The following is a 20,784-nucleotide window of genomic DNA, read 5'->3' as shown; positions in this document are numbered from 1 at the left end:
CATCTGTCGTCAACAAGACCCAGTTGGATATCCAGAAGGGACGACCCCTGATTGTTGGTCCCGGAGCCACCAGTGTAGCGACAGACGGACCTCCGGAGTCAAGAAGATCATTTGAGACCTGATCCGGTGAGGCAGGCCGTCCCACTTGGCTAGAATCAGCCTCTGGAGGGGGCGAGAATGAAATTGAGCATACTCCACCATGTCGAATGCTGATACCATTAGGCCCAGCACCTGCATTGCCGAATGTATCGACACTTGCGGACGAGAAAGGAAGCAACGAATCCTGTCCTGAATCTTCAGGAGTTTCTCCTGAGACGAGAACAACCTCTGTTTGTGAGTGTCCAACAATGCTCCCAGGTGCACCATGCTCTGAGCAGGGACCAGGGAGGATTTCTTCCAGTTGATGAGCCACCCGTGGGCTTGTAGGAACCGGACCGTCATATCCAGATGACGCAGGAGAAGATCTGAGGCATTTGCCAGGATTAACAAGTCATCCAGATACGGCAGTATCCTGACCCCTTAACGGCGGAGTACCACCGTCATCACCGCCATAACTTTGGTGAAGACTCGCGGAGCCGTTGTTAAACCAAAAGGTAACGCCCGAAACTGGTAACATAGGTTGCCATTAGCGAACCTCAGGTATTGTTGATGTGACACTGCTATAGGAATATGCAGGTAAGCATCCTGTATGTCCAGGGAGACCATGTAGTCCCCAGGTTCCAAGGCCAGAACTATAGAGCGAAGGGTTTTCATACGGAACTTGGAAACCTTCACAAACCTGTTCAATGCCTTGAGGTTGAGAATGGGCCGGGAGGACCCATTCGGTTTCGGGACTAGAAACAGCGGAGAATAGTACCCTCGGCCCCTCTGAGCAAGAGGCACCTGTACTACGACTCCTGTATCCAGGAGGGTCTGTACCACCAAGTGTAGAGTTTTTGCCTTTGTCTGGTCCAAAGGGACGTCTGTCTGGCAAAATCGATGAGGGGGTCGTATTTGAAGGCTATGGCGTAACCTCGAGTGACAACTTCCCGTACCCAGGCATCTGAAGTGGTCTTCAACCATTCCTGGGTATACCCTAGAAGCCGGCCCCCCACCCTGGGATCCCCCAGGGGGAGGCCCGCCTCGTCATGCGGCAGGCTTATCTGTCTTGGCAGCTGGCTGACGGGCAGCCCAGGCTCTTTTGGGCTTCGGCTTACCAGGTTTGGAAGTGCGGGCCTGCTTATGGTACGCCTGACCTTTTGCTTTACCTGAAGGACGAAAGGACGTACCTTTAGCCTTCGACACAGAAGGAGAGGTATTAGGCAGACAGGCAGTTTTAGCAGTAGCCAAGTCAGCCGCAATCTTATTTAAGTCCTCCCCAAACAGAATATCTCCCTTGAAAGGGAGTACCTCAAGGGTTTTTCTAGAGTCCAGATCCACAGACCAGGATCTCAGCCACAATATCCGGCTAGCCAGGACTGACGTAGTAGAGGCCTTGGCTGCTAGGATACCGGCATCAGAAGCCGCCTCTTTAATATATCGAGAAGCTGTGACAATATATGACAAGCATTGTCTAGCATGGTCAGAAGAGATTTCAGCTTCTAACTCCAAAGCCCATGCTTCAATGGCCTCTGCAGCCCATGTAGCTGCAATAATGGGCCTTTGTGCAGCACCCGTGAGGGTGTAAATCGCTTTCAGACAACCCTCCACACGTTTATCCGTAGGCTCTTTTAGAGACGTGACGGTAGTGACAGGTAGAGCTGAGGAAACCACCATCCTAGCCACATGTGAGTCTACTGGAGGAGGCGTTTCCCAATTTTTAGACAGCTCTGGCGCGAGGGGATAGCGAGCCAGCATCTTCTTTTGAGGCACAAACTTCGTACCCGGGTTTTCCCAGGGTTCCTGACGTATATCCACTAGGTGGTCAGAGTGAGGTAAAACTTGCTTAACCACCTTCTTGAACCTATCTAGTTTCTTAGGAGGAACGGATGGCTCGGGATCATCCGTAATCTGCAGAATTAACTTAATAGCCTCCAAAAGATCAGGAACATCCACATGTGAACCACCCTCCCCATCAGCCGTATCTGAGTCAGAACCTGTGGGGTCAGTGTAAGTGCCGTCTTCATCAGACTAGGTGTCAGTGACAGCAGTGGATTGTGAGGAGATAAGCGCTCGCTTAGAGGACCTTTTGGAATTAGGCGAGCGTTGGTCAGACTGTTTAGTAGTCAAGGACTGGTTCAACTTCTTTAATTGAGCAGATAAATCGTCCGCCCACAGCGGGTTAGCTGCAGGGACTACATACGGTTGTACCGGCATTGGGGGTCCCATAGGGGGAGTTAGTTTATGAACTAGCGTATGCAGAAGCGTGAAAAAAGCGGCCCATGGTGGGTCAGTATTTGCCTCCGTTGCCACAGTCCCACTGGGGGGCAAGGAGCCCCCAGAACCAGAGCCCACAGCTGCTATATTCTCCTCATATGGCCCCGTGGCGTCAGCAACACCGGCACTGTGTTCAGCCCCAGAACCGTTACCCTCAGAAGCAGACATGCTCTAACTTGCAGTATGAGGTTAACACAGTACAATTATCAGCAGCACAATACCTCTGAGCCCAAACCCCTGCGCAGTGTAGTCAGCACTAGCAGAGATAAAGGAGAGATATGGTGACTAAATCACAGAGAAAAATACGTAATACAGTATATCTTTGTGAAAATCCTATATTAGATAACACCTGACGCACCAAGCCCCCTCAGGTTATGGAATATAGGGATAGCAGGTTGAGTGAAAGACACGAAATGGACACCACTCAGCTATCAAATGCACACACAGAAAGTCACAGTTTGTACAATGCAGAGGTTATTACTGACAATAAAACTGCACTGGACTAGCTTACACAGCTATATAACAATAGATATAACAGTACACAGTAAGAACTGGATGTATATCACAGGGTAATTGTACTAGAAAACCCTGACTAAATGCACTCTTTCTTAACTATCACTGTCTAAAAAGGCAGGTAGAATACTTAAGTGTCATGTAAAGGCACAGCGCTGACAACCAGGCGGCTTTACATAGGAGGATTTGCCCAAGCAGTCCCAGGAACAGTGAGCTGAGGGATAATGGCGCCCAGACACTGACAGGGAGTGAGGGAAAGACAGATATGCAGCTCCAGGGCGGGAACACTTGCTAGAAATGGCGCCCTGGGGCTGGGGGAGGGGCTTCAGGTCTAAGCCTTATCCCTTCTGCTGGCAAAACCACCGGGTACTGTGGGCGATATAAGAATTGGTTTAGAGAGAAAACCTGACCTGCGCCCATGCCCCGGTGATCTAGTGGGATCGCCTGTACTGCCACAGTGTCCACCACCAGCGCGCGCGGCCCGCCTCCCACTGACCGCACCGGATCGCGATAAAGACTGGGTCCCGCAAGCAGGACCCACTCACCACCTCCCGAAGTGCGGCCACGCGATCCCGGAGAGCCCCATCCGTATGTGACTAACTTGGAAGAAAACCGGAGCCTCCTGCTGTAGGTACCTGGCAACCAGGGCACGGGAGTGTACAGCGCCGCTGGGGGAGAGATGGAGCTGCAGCAGGCAATGTCTACTGACATCCAGCACAATCTGTGCCTCTGCTGCAGCCCTTGTAGTCTTCTTTTTTCCTCAGAAAAAGCTTTTTCTAGAGCTGCTGTGAGCAGCTCTTCCTGTTACATGCACTGCAAGCACCAACTACAAACTGAGCTCCTGTGCACGGAGGCGGGGTGATATAGGAGGCGGCGCTGTGCATCTTGGGAAGAAGGTCAAAGCTTTTGAGCCTGTTGGTGCTTCGGATCAAGATCCTACTCTACACCCCATTGTCCATTCCTTGTGGAGCCCAGTGTACCCCGCAGCAGAAAAACTTATTAAATGATGGCCACGTTCTGATATAATACTTCTGGCTTTCCTTAAGCCCCTACGACTATAAAGCTCAAAAATGGTAGGCAGCGGCATGCCAATGATTTTACTAGCTGTCCTTCTAACCCGTTCTAAAGCACTCCGATCATTGGAAATGCAGCCGCCGTACCATGTAACTATTCCATAGGTTAGGATGCTCTCAAACGATCACCTGTAGAAGTTTAACATGGTCTGCACACTAACACCTGTGGCTCTTAAATGTTGTGTCACGCTCGGCGTAAGTTGGGGTTCCGACAACCGAGTTTTGGCTGAAGGGACAGCTACCTGTGAGGAGAGTAAACAAGGTGGCTGAATGTAATTCCTCCTCATGGGGTGGAGGCCAGACTAAGTGTTAACGTTGGCCGGAGGGCGTAAAGAAAAGGAAGATAACGGTAGTTTTAATGAATAACAGGCTGTACACGAATATTGGAGAAATTGATGAAACTGGAAGAATTAGAGTCTATGGTTAAATGACTTGAAGAGTGTAGCTGAAGAACTCCGGTAAAGAAGAACTGAAGACTGTGATTAAAATACGAGGCTGAAGAACTTGGACTTTGAAGAAATGAAGACTGTGATTTGTGATTGAAAGACGAGGCTGAAGATCTTGGACTTTGAAGAAATGAAGACGTCTGCAAGAACCGCCGATAGCACCTGGAGCTCCTCTACGACCTGGGACCCTGTGAGCGCTTCCACGAGTGGCGACGGACTTAGACAGCAGGACTGCAGCAGCGTTTAGGTAACCGATGGATGAGAGCAACCAGGACCAGGGAACCAGAAGTAACCTGGGAGCACAGAGCTGGAGAACCTTTCACAAGGAGGTAACTTGAAGCACTGGCACTCTCCCTCTGAGCCAGCCCTCTTTTGTAAGGGGAGAACACACAGGATTGGCTGGACACAGAATGGGAACTTAATTGGTAATGCTCTGGTCTCCAACATGGCTGCCCCCAGCACAGGAGACATACTCAGCTGTTAGCACACAGATTTAGCCAGCTTCTGACTCTGACACACTATATTGTGTCACACTAGAAGACCTTACCGCAGCGATCCCCGCCGCAGCTCCCGGCTCTTCAGACCCCCGGCCCCCGCAGCCGCACCAACCAGTGGGATGGCAACCCCCGGGAGCACCCACCGTAAGATAAGGCTCCGAAGCCTGACAGCCTCTAGTTCATAATATGCCACATTATGGTTCCCCCAATTGGTGTTCCACACATAAGTTTCTCCTTTTTCGGAGAATGCCACACAGCAGGATAACCAATTTGACATCACCATGGATTGGCCAGTAAAGAGTAAGGAAACCTCCTCCTGTGATCCGGAATATTGTCTGAAGTTGACATCCGGCTAATATCAAGTTACATTTCGGACATTGGCCACAATGTACAGTAAGAGAAAGGAGCTTACACTTATTACACGTTATATTTTGAGTAGCTATATAATCAGAAACCACTATACTAATTACTGAGTAACTACTCACATTGACTAAAATAAACTTGTGGCCCAGAATAGGTGCTCTGGAAATCAGTAGTGGTCAGTGGAATCCTAGAGGAAGGGGTTTTGTGAACAGGCTGCAACATGGTAGACTGGCTTTGGGATTGGGCACCAAATAATGCAAAGGAGGACGTGTGGAGGTATTTAGGGGATGGTGGAGCAACTTAAATGCATGCTGCCACCACCACCGGGAAATCTAGTCACCTGGTCGAAAATCTTGGTTGCTAAAGTGACCATGGTGCATAAATCCATCCAAAGTCCGTTGGGGACACCCTCCATCTTAGATATTGTTCTCTATCTGTTATTCTTGTTAGGATTGTTCTTCCTCAAAAACATTGTTTTCTCTCCTCTCTCTCATTCTGTACTCAGGTCTTTCCATTGGGCTTTGTTAGACAAAACTATAGTATCCCAGGCAGACAGTAGGGTTATAGACAGGGAGGAGCCTTGATTTTAAAGTTGTTAGAGTGCCCAGATTCCCAGTCCCACACTATGGGGCATATGTATTAACCTGGATAAGGCATATGGAAGTGATAAACCAGTGATAAGTGCAAGGTGATAAATGCACCAGCCAATCAGCTCCAATATGTAAATTAACAGTTAGGAGCTGATTGGCTGGTGCATTTATCACTGGTTTATCACTTCCTTATGCCTTCTCCAGGTTAATACATCTGCCCCTATAAACCCTAATGTTCAGTCCCCAGTGTCCCCTAATTAACTGCGCTAACAGAATTTAATGTAAATACAAAAATCCCATTTTCATTAGATTGTCATCTTGTGAGATGGTGATGATCGGGAGCAGTCATCAGTTCCAGCTGGAGGCATCTTGCACTCTCTAGGCCAGAGGTTCTCAAACACGGTCCTGAAGGCACCCCAACAGTACAGGTTTTCATTTTATCCATGCTTGGCCACAGGTGACTTAATTAGGACCTCAGTCAATTTGATGTAAGCATCTGTGCTGAGACATGGATATACCTAACACCTGGACCATTGGGGTGCCTTGAGGACCACGTTTGAGATCCTCTGTTCTAGGCTCACTTTTATGGGAAAGCACATTTATTTCTGTAAGGATGTAGAAAGTCTGCAACAGAAACATATGCCAATGCTTGGTTACACCTCAGATTACCCTCATTGATCCAGGACATTGCTAGGCATCTGTTATATTGATTGGGTTATATTATAGGGTAGATGTACTAAGCTTTGGAGAGAGATAAAGTGTACAGAGATAAAGTACCAGCCAATCAGCTCCTAACTGTCATTTTTTCAACACATGACAGTTACAGTAGGAGCTGGTTGGCCGGTACTTTATTTCTCCACTTCCAGACTCTCCAAGTCTTATAGGCCCTACACACTGGCCGATTTGTTTGAAAGATATGAACAATCTCATTCATAAATGAACGAGAACTCGTTCATATCTTTCAGTGTGGAGGCTCCAGCGATGAACGATGAGCGGCCCCGCGCTCGTTCATCGCTGGTCCCCCGTCGGCTGTGCATGCAGGCCAATATGGACGATCTCGTCCATATTTTCCTGCACTTCAATGGAGCCGCGTGACGGGGGGAGTGAAGAAACTTCACTCCCCCCGTCACTGCCCCCCCGCCGCCGGGTCGCTTGTCGGCCGTATCCGCCGTCGGGCAGCTCGGTGGCGGATCGGCCAGTGTGTAGGGCCCTTTAGTACATTTCCACTATTATCTTTTTGTTGGTAACAGGAAGTTGCAAGTTATTGTAAATAAAATAAGTGTAAAGTTTGTAGGTAACAAATACTAAACACAATGCTGCGGAATGTCTGTGACAATATCTAATATGTGTGTTACATTTCCCTTCAGTTCCCGGACTGGCTGCCAACATCACACTCAACAATTACATGTCGGTTAATGTTCTCGGAATCTCATGGATAAAACCATCAGGAAACGTGGACTATTATCAAGTCACTCTGACAGGAGACATAAATGTCACAGCACAGACTAATGCTACACAATGGAATATGACAGGGCTATCACCAGGCAGGGTATATACAGTCACTGTACAGACACTTAGTGGTAACTGCAGCCAGACATCCGCTGGAGTGACAGAGGCCACGTGTGAGTATGATCGGGGTCACGTGACTTATCATGTGATCATACATAGACTCTGCACTTCTTGTCCTGTTACTCTCCCTCTAACATGTGTATTCTCATTTACTGTTTATTGTCTCAGTTTTGCATTACTTGTACATAGACTGTATATGTCATCTATTAATTGTATTTCTATGTAATTACACAGATCCAACCCCACCAGGGAACGTAACCTTTACCACAGTTGGAGTAAACTTCATCACACTGTCTTGGGGAGAGCCGGCCAATATGACAGGTGTAATAAAGACATATAATATAACTTATGGGAATCCTTCATACACTTGGACTGCAGCAAGTAACACATCAAATATCACCCTTCAGAGCCTGATATCTGGGACTAATTACACCGTTACTGTGGTAACAGTCGGAGCCCGGGGGTATCAGAGTTTACCTGTTAGCGCATCTGTGTATACTAGTAAGTATTTCTCATATCTTTTAGCTACATTCAGTTACTTAAGATATATGACATATCTGGTGATTAGCTGTCAGAGTACAGATGTGCTGCCCACCTACATCTAGGCTGCTAGCACATTAAACAGCCGTTCTAGTCACGCCATGCCGTGGCATGACTCAGTAGCGCTGGTTGTCTTTTCGTGCAACTTTTTCAATTAAAATGTGTCTTATTTACAACATGATGCAAATAGGAAGCACAAGCAGCTTATGCTGATTAAAATGATATACTGTATGGTGTGCTTATATTCTGTGTGCATATGCGGCTATCAATACATATGAAATGCTACTGTACAGTGTTTTCCGTGAAAACTGTAATGCCCTAGAAAACACTGTAACATAGCATTTCGCATGCAGATACAGCGGCAAATGGACACGGAATGTAAGCATACCATATATCATTTCAATCAGCAGAATCTGCTTGTGCGTCTTATTTGCATAGTGATGCGAATAAGATGCTTTTTCTGCAAAAAAAAAAAAAAGACGCCTTGCACTAACGGGACCTGTCAGCTCACTAATGCCAGGCATCTCCCTCTGCGTGGCATATAGAGGCTGGATGTATGAGGACCCATCAGTAGTGTAGTGTAGTGTTGGTGCTGCATTAGTGCTGTAATAGTAGATGTGTATATATCCTTTGTCTGATCCTGTGTGTTTTTTCTGTTATAATAGAACCGATGCCGGTGACATCACTGATAAATGGTCCATCTTCCATGGTCTCTGTGCCTCTGTTCTGGAGTAGACCTGCTGAGTATAGTAGTTCTTACACCTACAGAATCCAGACAAACGTCATATCACCAGCTGCAATGATATATAATACAATAGTGACAAATGAATCAGCTACAATAGTGAATCTAACAGCAGGAGTAACGTATACATTCATGGTATATACAAGAGCTGGTGATAATGTCACTGAGTCTGACCCTGTGTCACTAACTACCTGCACAGGTGAGTAAATGTTCCATTTCCAGATTTTACGTTTTTTACTATATATATTTTATAATGAAGTACCCAGTGCCAATCACCAGACACAGTAGATGTTCAGCCTGTAAGCAGGGCCAAATCTTTGGGCAAGATTTATTAAATGTCGTTTGCAGAACACCATTTTTTGCCATTTTTTCTTAGATTGCAGGGGTGTCTCCTCTTTTTACAGTATGCTGCCCTAGTAGTTATTGTCTTTGTCACTAGGACTGTAAAGAATGGGGACGGGCCCAGGTATTGGGGAGGCGTGGCCAAACTGTGGAGGCGTGGCCAGGCTTTGTACAAAACATTTTTTTTTTTAATACTATGCATGCGGTGCCACATTCCTAAATGGTGGGCTGCAGGGGCTGCTCAGAGCGCACAGATCGGGGAGGGGGGGTTCAGTGTGATTGCTTTCCCTCCGCACATCATATACTCCACCACAGCCAAGAACATAATTGGGAGGAAGGCTGCTCCCGCTGACAGGTACATAGTTTTGGGGGGGCTCCAACAATGTGGGCATGGGCGTTTCTTTAATGGGTGCAGTGTGTGGGGGCACACACTGCACCCAAATATTATACTTACTCCTCCTGAGTCTCGCGGCAGCGGCCCTGCAGTGCGGGCATAAATCACTCGGAGAATGGCCACCACGGCCATTTTTGAGTGATTTGTACATGCCCACTAGAGACATTCCTGGGGACAATGCACGGCGGCCATGTTCTCGGAGACCTGCGCGACTGAGACTGCATGCGGGTCCCCTCTTCTTTTAAAATGCCCGCCCAATGCCACATCACATCACCCGCAACGCCATGTTGCCGCCCCGCGAACACCTTTGCTTGTCAAACAGGCAGAGTCGTTCGCATTACTGAGATGCGATCGCATATCCACGCACGTGCAGTAAGGGTCCCGTGCATGCATACTGTATGGGAAAGCGGGGAGAAGCGATCGCATCTCAGTAATGACTGCTGCTGAATACCCCCATGTCTGTTCCTGCAGATTTCCACTTCTCTCCTTTGGTGTGATACTACAAGTCTCAGCATGGTAGCACCTCTTATTATGTTCAGAATTAGGGTGTGCAGTCCAGCGCCTCCCCCCCCCCCCCCCCCTTCCCCCCATACCCTCTTTTGGTGTTCCTCCTGGCATTTATGTATGTAAAATCGGAAGAAAATATATTCATATCCGCCAAAGTCCTGCCCCCTTTAGGTTATCACTTTGCTTGTTGTAACATAAGCTCTGCCCCACAATTTCGGGATAGCCGGTAGGTACGCCTTTGCTGATTATGCAGCGTCCAGACTTCTCGTGTGGCTGTGTTTATGTTCATCCTTTGTAGAATTGTTATGCAGCTGTTCTATGATATAATATAATATCATTTACAATGTAATATGAATAATGATATGGGTTGTTTTCTGTTTTGTTGTCTTTTTAGTTCCAGAGCCTGCGTCAGGATTTAATTGTTCACCTCAGACAGATTCATCCACTCTCCTGCTCAGGTGGGAATGTCCAATGGGAATATATACCAGCTTCAAGTTGAACGTGTCTGATGGAACGTCTGAGAATCTTCCTATCACTAACTGTAGTGTTGTTGAAAAGAATTTCACAAATTTCAAGCCCTACACGATCTACACTTTTAATTTGACAACTCTGTCATGTGACAAATCCAGCATGGTGGTGCAGACACAGTGCCAGACTTCATTAGCACGTAAGTATCTCGTTTCAAGTGGCTTTCATTTATACTCCTACTGGGGCTGAGTGAACACTACAGCAATTGTTGCTGCTTGTACAGTAGTTCGGTATGAGTCCTGCTGCTTGTGGCTCGGTGTCAGTCCTGCTGCTTGTGGCTCGGTGTCAGTCCGGCTGCTTGTGGCTCGGTGTCAGTCCTGCTGCTTGTGGCTCGGTGTCAGTCCGGCTGCTTGTGGCTCGGTGTCAGTCCGGCTGCTTGTGGCTCGGTGTCAGTCCGGCTGCTTGTGGCTCGGTGTCAGTCCGGCTGCTTGTGGCTCGGTGTCAGTCTGGCTGCTTGTGGCTCGGTGTCAGTCCGGCTGCTTGTGGCTCGGTGTCAGTCTGGCTGCTTGTGGCTCAGTGTCAGTCCGGCTGCTTGTGGCTCGGTGTCTGTCCGGCTGCTTGTGGCTCGGTGTCAGTCCGGCTGCATGTGGCTCGGTGTCTCTCCGGCTACTTGTGGCTCGGTGTCTCTCCGGCTACTTGTGGCTCGGTGTCAGTCCTGGTGCTTGTGGCTTGGTGTCAGTCCTGGTGCTTGTGGCTCTGTGTCAGCCCCGCTGCTTTTTGATTGGTGTCAGTCCGGCTGCTTGTGGCTCGGTGTCAGTCCGGCTGCTTGTGGCTCGGTGTCTGTCCAGCTGCTTGTGGCTCGGTGTCAGTCCGGCTGCTTGTGGCTCGGTGTCTCTCCGGCTACTTGTGGCTCGGTGTCTCTCCGGCTACTTGTGGCTCGGTGTCAGTCCTTGTGCTTGTGGCTTGGTGTCAGTCCTGGTGCTTGTGGCTCTGTGTCAGCCCAGCTGCTTTTTGATTGGTGTCAGTCCGGCTGCTTTTTGCTTGGTTTCAGTTCAGCGGTGTCAGTCCGGCTGCTTGTGGCTCGGTGTCAGTCCAGCTGCTTGTGGCTCGGTGTCAGTCCAGCTGCTTGTAGCTCGGTGTCAGTCCGGCTGCTTGTAGCTCGGTGTCAGTCCCGCTGTTTGTGGCTCGGTGTCAGTCCAGCTGCTTGTAGCTCGGTGTCAGTCCGGCTGCTTGTAGCTCGGTGTCAGTCCCGCTGTTTATGGCTCGGTGTCAGTCCAGCTGCTTGTAGCTCGGTGTCAGTCCGGCTGCTTGTAGCTCGGTGTCAGTCCCGCTGTTTGTGGCTCGGTGTCAGTCCGGCTGCTTGTAGCTCGGTGTCAGTCCTGCTGCTTGTTGCTCAGTGTCAGTCCAGCTGCTTGTTGTGCAGTGTCAGTGACATGATACTTTGCAGTTACTACTACCACTGTGCTGCCATGCCTCCTGGTGTAAGCCAGGCACAGTCACTAGTGTACGCTCTGGGGTACAGGAGATACTTATGCTAGCATTGTGTAACACACAAAAGTTATGTTTTATACTTCAATTGATCTCGCTAGTTACCGTTCTCCTTAGCCAGGTTCTGTTCTTCAGGCAGAGAGGTGACGGTAAGTAATTCTTTTAGGCACAGAGGTTCAATATTGGACAAATAAATCAATCTTTAGTAAATAAAAGGGTCACACTTATAAGGCAACAGGGTAACCCTTGTTCTTAAGCAGGTAATACAATGATAATAAAAGTTTGCTATTACAAATAATTGTCCACAGTTACAATTCGGTTACGGGCACTGCGGGCACCAATGAGACATGTATTGCACTGCAACTGTTTCTGTCTTCCCACTGTAAATAAAGGCTGGTTAGCAATTCAAAGAGAAGAACATATTTGTAAATACTACTTAGGTACCTAATAAATAGTTTGCATCCACTTTTACGCAAAGTTTAGTTTACCAGTGCTGGTCTAAAGCACATTGCATCAATGTTATCCTTTTCTGTACTAATGAAAGCAGGATGGGTGTCCTTTTGCTGACGCTATCACTTAACTCCTGGATCAGGTACTGACTGAGCTGTGCACAATGGAGGTCATTCCGAGTTGTTCGCTCGCAAGCGGATTTTAGCAGATTTGCTCATGCTAAGCCGCCGCCTACTGGGAGTGAATCTTAGCATCTTAAAATTGCGAACGATGTATTCGCAATATTGCGATTACACACCTCGTAGCAGTTTCTGAGTAGCTCCAGACTTACTCGGCATCTGCGATCATTTCACTGCTTGTCGTTCCTGGTTTGACGTCACAAACACACCCAGCGTTCGCCCAGACACTCCCCCATTTCTCCAGCCACTCCTGCGTTTTTTCCGGAAACGGTAGCGTTTTTTCCCACACGCCCATAAAACGGCCTGTTTCCGCCCAGTAACACCCATTTCCTGTCAATCACATTACGATCGCCAGAACGATGAAAAAGCCTGAGTAAAATTACTAAGTGCATAGCAAATTTACTTGGCACAGTCGCAGTGCGAACATTGCGCATGCGCATTAAGCGGAAAATCGCTGCGATGCGAAGATTTTTACCGAGCGAACAACTCGGAATGAGGGCCAATGATCTGTTGGTCTAGTACGTTGCAAACCCGGGCCTGGTTGTATTAAACTCTGTTATGTAAGAAGGATATGATGTTACATTTGATCCCTTTTCCAGCATCAAGCAAAAACCGCTGATATACAGTCAGGTCCATAAATATTGGGACATCGACACAATTCTCATATTTTGGGCTCTATACACCACCACAATGGATTTGAAGTGAAACAAACAAGATGTGCTTTAACTGCAGACTTTCCGCTTTAATTTGAGGGTATTTACATCCAAATCAGGTGAACGGTGTAGGAATTACAACGGTTTCTATATGTGCCTCCCACTTTTTAAGGGACCAAAAGTAATGGGACAAACTAAACAATCCTAAATCAAACTTTCACTTTTTAATACTTTGTTGCAAATCCTTTGCAGTCTATTACAGCCTGAAGTCTGGAACGCATAGACAGACACTGGGTTTCATCCCTGGTGATGCTTTGCCAGGCCTCTACTGCAAATGTCTTCAGTTCCTGCTTGTTCTTGGGGCATTTTCCCTCAAATGAAAGCGGAAAGTCTGCAGCTAAAGCATATCTTGTTTGTTTCATTTCAAATCCATTGTGGTGGTGTATAGAGCCCAAAATCTGAGAATTGTCTATGTCCCAATATTTATGGACCTGAGTGTATAGATAGATAGATAGATAGATAGATAGATAGATAGATAGATAGATAGATAGATAGATAGATAGATAGATACAGGGCCGGTTCAAGGGCGCTCTGCGCCCTGGGCAGGAAAGGGGGCGTGTCCTAATACAGGGGGCGTGGTCAGTTACGCCCCCTGTACATTGCTAGCGCCGCTTGAATGCTGAGCGGTGCGCGATGACGTCATCGCGCACCGCACAGCAAAAGGTCCTCTCCACGAAGGGAAACTAGACGCTATGCGTCTAGTTCCCTTCGTGGAGAGGACCTTTGCTGTGCGGTGCGCGATGACGTCATCGCGCACCGCTCAGCAAAGTTACTCTACACGAAGGGAAACTAGACGCATAGCGTCTAGTTCCCTTCACAGGAGGCGGACGGGGACGGCAGCGGAGGTGGACGGGGGACACAGCGGGCAGCAGTGGCGGATCTTGCCACGGTGCGGCACCCTCCGGAAGGCGGCGCCCCGGGCAAAAGTCCTGCTTGCCCGTGGCAAGATCCGCTACTGGATAGATAGATAGATAGATAGATAGATAGATAGATAGATAGATAGATAGATAGATAGATATAGTCTATGTTGCCAACAAAGAAAATAAGAATTTACTCACCGGTAATTCTATTTCTCATAGTCCGTAGTGGATGCTGGGTACTCCGTAAGGACCATGGGGTATAGACGGGCTCCGCAGGAGACTGGGCACTCTTAAAAGAAAGATTAGGTACTATATCTGGTGTGCACTGGCTCCTCCCTCTATGCCCCTCCTCCAGACCTCAGTTAGGGAAACTGTGCCCGGAAGAGCTGACATTACTAGGAAAGGATTTGGAATCCAGGGTAAGACTCATACCAGCCACACCAATCACACTGTACAACTCGTGATAACTATACCCAGTTAACAGTATGAACAATAACTGAGCCTCTCTCAACAGGTGGCTCATACAATAACCCTTTAGTTAAGCAATAACTATATACATGTATTGCAGAGAGTCCGCACTTGGGACGGGCTCCCAGCATCCACTACGGACTACGAGAAATAGAATTACCGGTGAGTAAATTCTTATTTTCTCTGACATCCTAGTGGATGCTGGGTACTCCGTAAGGACCATGGGGATTATACCAAAGCTCCCAAACGGGCGGGAGAGTGCGGATGACTCTGCAGCACCGAATGAGCAAACTAAAGGTCCTCCTCAGCCAGGGTATCAAACTTGTAGAATTTTGCAAAAGTGTTTGAACCCGACCAAGTAGCAGCTCGGCAAAGTTGTAAAGCCGAGACCCCTCGGGCAGCCGCCCAAGAAGAGCCCACCTTCCTCGTTGAATGGGCTTTTACTGATTTAGGATGCGGCAGTCCAGCCGCAGAATGTGCAAGCTGAATGGTGCTACAGATCCAGCGAGCAATAGTCTGCTTTGAAGCAGGAGCACCCAGCTTGTTGGGTGCATGCAGGATAAATAGCGAGTCAGTTGTTCTGACTCTAGCCGTCCTGGAAACATAAAGTTTCAGGGCCCGGACTACGTCCAGTAACTTGGAATCCTCCAAGTCCCTAGTAGCCGCAGGCACCACAATAGGTTGGTTCAAATGAAACTATGATACCACCTTAGGGAGAAATTGGGGACGAGTCCTCCATTCTGCCCTTTCCATATGGAAGATCAGATATGGGCTTTTACATGACAAAGCCGCCAATTCTGACACACGCCTAGTCCAAGCTAAGGCCAAAAGCATGACCACTTTCCATGTGAGATATTTTAGCTCCACGGTCTTAAGTGGCTCAAACCAGTTGGATTTTAGGAATCCACCACACGTTAAGATCCCAAGGTGCCACTGGAGGCACAAAAGGGGCTGAATATGCAGCACCCCTGTAACAACGTCCGAACTTCAGGCAGTGAAGCCAGTTCTTTTTGAGAGAAAAAGGGATAGGGCCGAAATCTTGGCCTTTATGGATCCTAATTTTAGGCCCATAGTCACTCCTGACTGTAGGAAGTGCAGGAATCGACCCCACTGGAATTCCTCGGTAGGGCCTTCCCGGCCACACACCAAGCAACCTATTTTCGCCATATACAGTGAAAAAGTCTTGCTATCACGTCTTTCCTAGCCTTTATCAGCGTAGGAATAACTGCATCCGGAATGCCCTTTTCCGCTAGGATCCGGCGTTCAACCGCCATGCCGTCCAACGCAGCCGCGGTAAGTCTTGGATCAGACAGGGTCCCTGTTGCAATATGTCCTGACTGAGAGGCAGAGGCCATGGGTCCTCTGAGAGCATTTCTTGCAGTTCCGGGTACCGAGTCCTTCGTGGCCAATCCGGAGCAAAGAATATTGTTCACACTCCTCCGTTTATTACAATTCTCAGCCCTTGGGTCTGAGAGGAAGAGGAGGGAATATATAGACCGACTGGAACACCCACGGTGTTACTAGTGCGACCACAGCTATCGCCTGAGAGTCCCTTGACCCAGCGTAAAACCTTTTTTTTATCTTTTTATTGAGGTGTGACGCCATGTAGTCCACCTGAGACAGTTTCCATCAATTTGCAAAACTGCGTGAAGACTTCCTGATGAAGTCACCACTTTCCCGGGTGGAGGTCGTGTCCACTCCCGGAATGAACACTGCTGACAGTGCGCTTACTTGATTCTCCGCCCAGCAAAGAATTCTGGTGGCTTCTACCCTCGCCACCCTGCTCCTTGTGCCGCCCTGGCGGTTTACATGAGCCCCTGCGGTCTGACTGGATCAGAACCGGTTGGTCGCGAAGCAGGAACTCCGCTTGACTTAGGGCGTTGTATATGGCCCTTAGTTCCAGGATATTGATGTGAAGGCAAGTCTGTTGGCTTGACCACAAACCTTGGAATATTCTTCCCTGTGTAACTGCCCCCCACCCTCGGAGGCTTGCATCCGTGGTCACCAGGACCCAGTCCTGAATGCCGAATCTGCGGCCCTCGAGAAGGTGAGCACTCTGCAGCCACCACAGGAGAGACACCCTGGCCCTGGGGGATAGGGTGATTAACCGATGCATCTGAAGATGTGATCCGGACCACTTGTCCAGTAAGTTCCATTGTCCTTGCATGGAACCAGCCGAAGGGGATGGCCTCGTATGATGCCATCATCCTTCCCAGGACTCGAGTGCAGTGATGCACTGACACCTGTTTTGGTTTTCAATGGATTCCTGACCTGTGTCATGAGCTCCTGAGCTCTCTCTATCGGGAGATAAACCCTCTTCTGGTCTGTGTCTAGGATCATGCCTAGGCGAGGCAGATGAGCTGTAGGAACCAACTGCGACTTTGGAATATATAGAATCCAGTCGTGTTGCCGTTTCACTTCCAGAGAAGGTGATACGCTGTCCAGCAACTGCTCTCTTGATCTCGCTTTTATGAGGAGATCATCCAAGTATGTGATAATAGTGACACCTTGCTTCCGCAGGAGCACCATCATATCCGCCATTACCTTGGTGAAATTGGTAATGACAATCCCGTACCGCAATTCTGAGGAACGCCTGATGAGGTGGATAAATGGGGACACGAAGGTATGCATCCCTTATGTCCCGATTCATTTCAGGCATGCAATGACCGCTCTTAGCGATTCCATCTTGAACCTGAACCTTTTCAGGTATATGGTCAGGGATTTTAATTCAATATGGGTCTAACCGAACCGTCTGGTTTCGGGATTATAACATGGTCGAATAATAACACCCTCTTGTTGAAGGAGGGGACCCTTGACCACCACCTGTTGAAGATACAATTTACGAATTGCAGTTAACACTGGCTCCCTCTCTTGGGGGGAAGCCCGCCGGGTCCTCGGTGAGGGGGCATCTTCTCACAGTCCAGCCTGTATCCCTGCGATACAATTTCTATTGCCCAGGGATCTAACAGGGAGTGAACCCACTTGTGGCTGAACTTACGAAGGCGTGTCCCCACCGGGCCTAGCTCCGCCTGTGGAGCCCCAGCGACATGCGGTGGATTTTTGTAGAGGCCGGGGAGGACTTCTGTTCCTGGGGACTAGCTGTGTTGTACAGCTTCTTTCCTCTGCCCCTGGCTCTGACAAGAAAGGACGCACCTCAGACTTTCTTGTTTCTTTATTCGAAAAGCTGCATTTCATAATGTCGTGCTTTCCTAGGCTGTGCAGGAATATAAGGCAAAATATCAGAATTACCAGCTATAACTGTGGAGACCAGGCCCGAGAACCTTTCTCCACACAATCCTCAGCCTTCCAGATGCCTCTTAAGTCGGCATCATCTGTCCAATGTATATTCTACAGGACACGTCAAGCAGAAATCGACATAGCTTTTGTCTCTAGGACCCAGTATACTCATGTCCCTTTGGGCATGCTTTATAATTATATATCTATCACTTAAGACAGCATATTAAAATATTTATATGCATACTAGGGTCTCAATCTCTGCTGATAAGGTACCTGTCCACGCTGCCACAGCGCTATAAACCCATGCCGACACAATCGCCGGTCTGGGTAGTATACTAGAATGTGCACGCTATCTGCAGGATCCCTGAGAATAGCTAGTGCAAACAGGACACCCAAGGGGAAGATTCTCAACAGATCCTGGCCCTAGTGGGGAAAGGATACAGCCTGAGAATTCTCTTGTGGGAAGCTGCCGTCTCTTGTCTGGAGATTCCCGCTCTTTTTCCTCATGAGAGGAGGGAAATTTACCTCAGCATTCTTCCCCTTAACATGTGTACTCTCGTGTCAGGGACAGATGAGTCATCAGTGATATGCAAATCATCTTTTATTCCAATAATCATATATTGAATATCTTTTAGCCCTCTTGGCTGTAACTTTGCATTATCGTAGTCGACAGTGGAGTTAAACTCCGTGTCGATACTTTGTTATTTTGGATAGTGAACATAGAGAGACTCTGAAGGACTCTGTGACATAGGGACAGACATGGGTAGATTTCCTGTCTGTTCCCTAACCTTTTGTGCAATAATTTTACCTCAGCACTTACAAATATCCAAACAGGTGTCGGCGTTGTTGACGGAGACACCCTCCCACACACTTATCCGCTCTATCACCTCCTTAGAGGAGCCTTTTACCTCAGACATGTCGACACACACGTACCGACACACCACACACACAGGGGATGCTCTATTTGAAGACAGTTCCCCCACCAGGCCCTTTGGAGAGACAGAGAGAGAGTATGCCAGCACACACCACAGCGCTATATAATACAGGGATGTACACTATACTGAGTGATTTTTCCCCTATAGCAGCTTATATACACAGTTTTGCACCTAAATTTATGTGCCCCCCCTCTCTTTTTTACCCTTTGTGTACCAGGATACTGCAGGGGAGAGCCTGGGGAGCTTCCTTCCAGCTGAGCTGTGAAGAGAAAATGGCGCAGGTGTGCTGAGGAAGAAGGCCCGGCCCCCTCAGCGGCGGGCTTCTGTCCTTTTATGTACTTTAATGGCGGGGGGTTAATGCACATAATAAGAATTTACTTACCGATAATTCTATTTCTCGTAGTCCGTAGTGGATGCTGGGACTCCGTCAGGACCATGGGGAATAGCGGCTCCGCAGGAGACAGGGCACAAAAGTAAAAGCTTTAGGATCAGGTGGTGTGCACTGGCTCCTCCCCCTATGACCCTCCTCCAAGCCTCAGTTAGGATACTGTGCCCGGACGAGCGTACACAATAAGGAAGGATTTTGAATCCCGGGTAAGACTCATACCAGCCACACCAATCACACTGTACAACCTGTGATCTGAACCCAGTTAACAGTATGATAACAGCGGAGCCTCTGAAAAGATGGCTCACAACAATAATAACCCGATTTTTGTAACAATAACTATGTACAAGTATTGCAGACAATCCGCACTTGGGATGGGCGCCCAGCATCCACTACGGACTACGAGAAATAGAATTACCGGTAAGTAAATTCTTATTTTCTCTGACGTCCTAGTGGATGCTGGGACTCCGTCAGGACCATGGGGATTATACCAAAGCTCCCAAACGGGCGGGAGAGTGCGGATGACTCTGCAGCACCGAATGAGAGAACTCCAGGTCCTCCTCAGCCAGGGTATCAAATTTGTAGAATTTTGCAAACGTATTTGCCCCTGACCAAGTCGCTGCTCGGCAAAGTTGTAAAGCCGAGACCCCTCGGGCAGCCGCCCAAGATGAGCCCACCTTCCTTGTGAAATGGGCATTTACATATTTTGGCTGTGGCAGGCCTGCCACAGAATGTGCAAGCTGAATTGTACTACACATCCAACTAGCAATCGTCTGCTTAGAAGCAAGAGCACCCAGTTTGTTGGGTGCATACAGGATAACAGCAAGTCAGTTTTCCTGACTCCAGCCGTCCTGGAAACCTATATTTTCAGGGCCCTGACAACATCTAGCAACTTGGAGTCCTCCAAGTCCCTAATAGCCGCAGGTACCACAATAAACTGGTTCAGGTGAAACGCTGACACCACCTTAGGGAGAAACTGGGGACGAGTCCGCAGCTCTGCCCTGTCCGAATGGACAATCAGATATGGGCTTTTGTGAGACAAAGCCACCAATTCTGACACTCGCCTGGCCGAGGCCAGGGCCAACCGCATGGTCACTTTTCATGTGAGATATTTCAAATCCACAGATTTGAGCGGTTTAAAATGTGATTTGAGGAATCCCAGAACTACGTTGAGATCCCACAGTGCCACTGGAGGCACAAAAGGGGGTTGTATATGCAGTACTCCCTTGACAAACTTCTGGACTTCAGGAAGTGAAGCCAATTCTTTCTGGAAGAAAATTGACAGGGCCGAAATTTGAACCTTAATGGACCCCAATTTGAGGCCCATAGACACTCCTGTTTGCAGGAAATGCAGGAATCGACCGAGTTGAAATTTCTTCGTGGGGCCTTCCTGGCCTCACACCACGCAACATATTTTCGCCACATGTGGTGATAATGTTGTGCGGTCACCTCCTTCCTGGCTTTGACCAGGGTAGGAATGACCTCTTCCGGAATGCCTTTTTCCCTTAGGATCCGGCGTTCCACCGCCATGCCGTCAAACGCAGCCGCGGTAAGTCTTGGAACAGACATGGTACTTGCTGAAGCAAGTCCCTTCTTAGCGGCAGAGGCCATGAGTCCTCTGTGAGCATTTCTTGAAGTTCCGGGTACCAAGTCCTTCTTGGCCAATCCGG

At 48.5% G+C, this 20,784-nt stretch overlaps 1 protein-coding gene across 1 annotated transcript in view; it reads left to right on the top strand.

Moving 5' to 3' along the window:
• LOC134968623 (mucin-19-like) overlaps positions 1–20,784 on the top strand; it is a 517,580-nt gene that overhangs the window by 453,207 nt on the left and 43,589 nt on the right. Inside the window, exons 59-62 of the mRNA XM_063944156.1 lie at positions 7,205–7,459; positions 7,641–7,907; positions 8,612–8,887; positions 10,326–10,598. Of these exons, the coding sequence (XP_063800226.1) occupies positions 7,205–7,459; positions 7,641–7,907; positions 8,612–8,887; positions 10,326–10,598 (1,071 nt within the window). The remainder of the gene's footprint in view (positions 1–7,204; positions 7,460–7,640; positions 7,908–8,611; positions 8,888–10,325; positions 10,599–20,784) is intronic.

This window comes from Pseudophryne corroboree, chromosome 11 (assembly GCF_028390025.1).
Source record: "Pseudophryne corroboree isolate aPseCor3 chromosome 11, aPseCor3.hap2, whole genome shotgun sequence".
In the NCBI taxonomy this organism is placed as follows: Eukaryota; Metazoa; Chordata; class Amphibia; order Anura; family Myobatrachidae; genus Pseudophryne; species Pseudophryne corroboree.
This window is presented reverse-complemented; position numbering and strand designations above follow the sequence as displayed.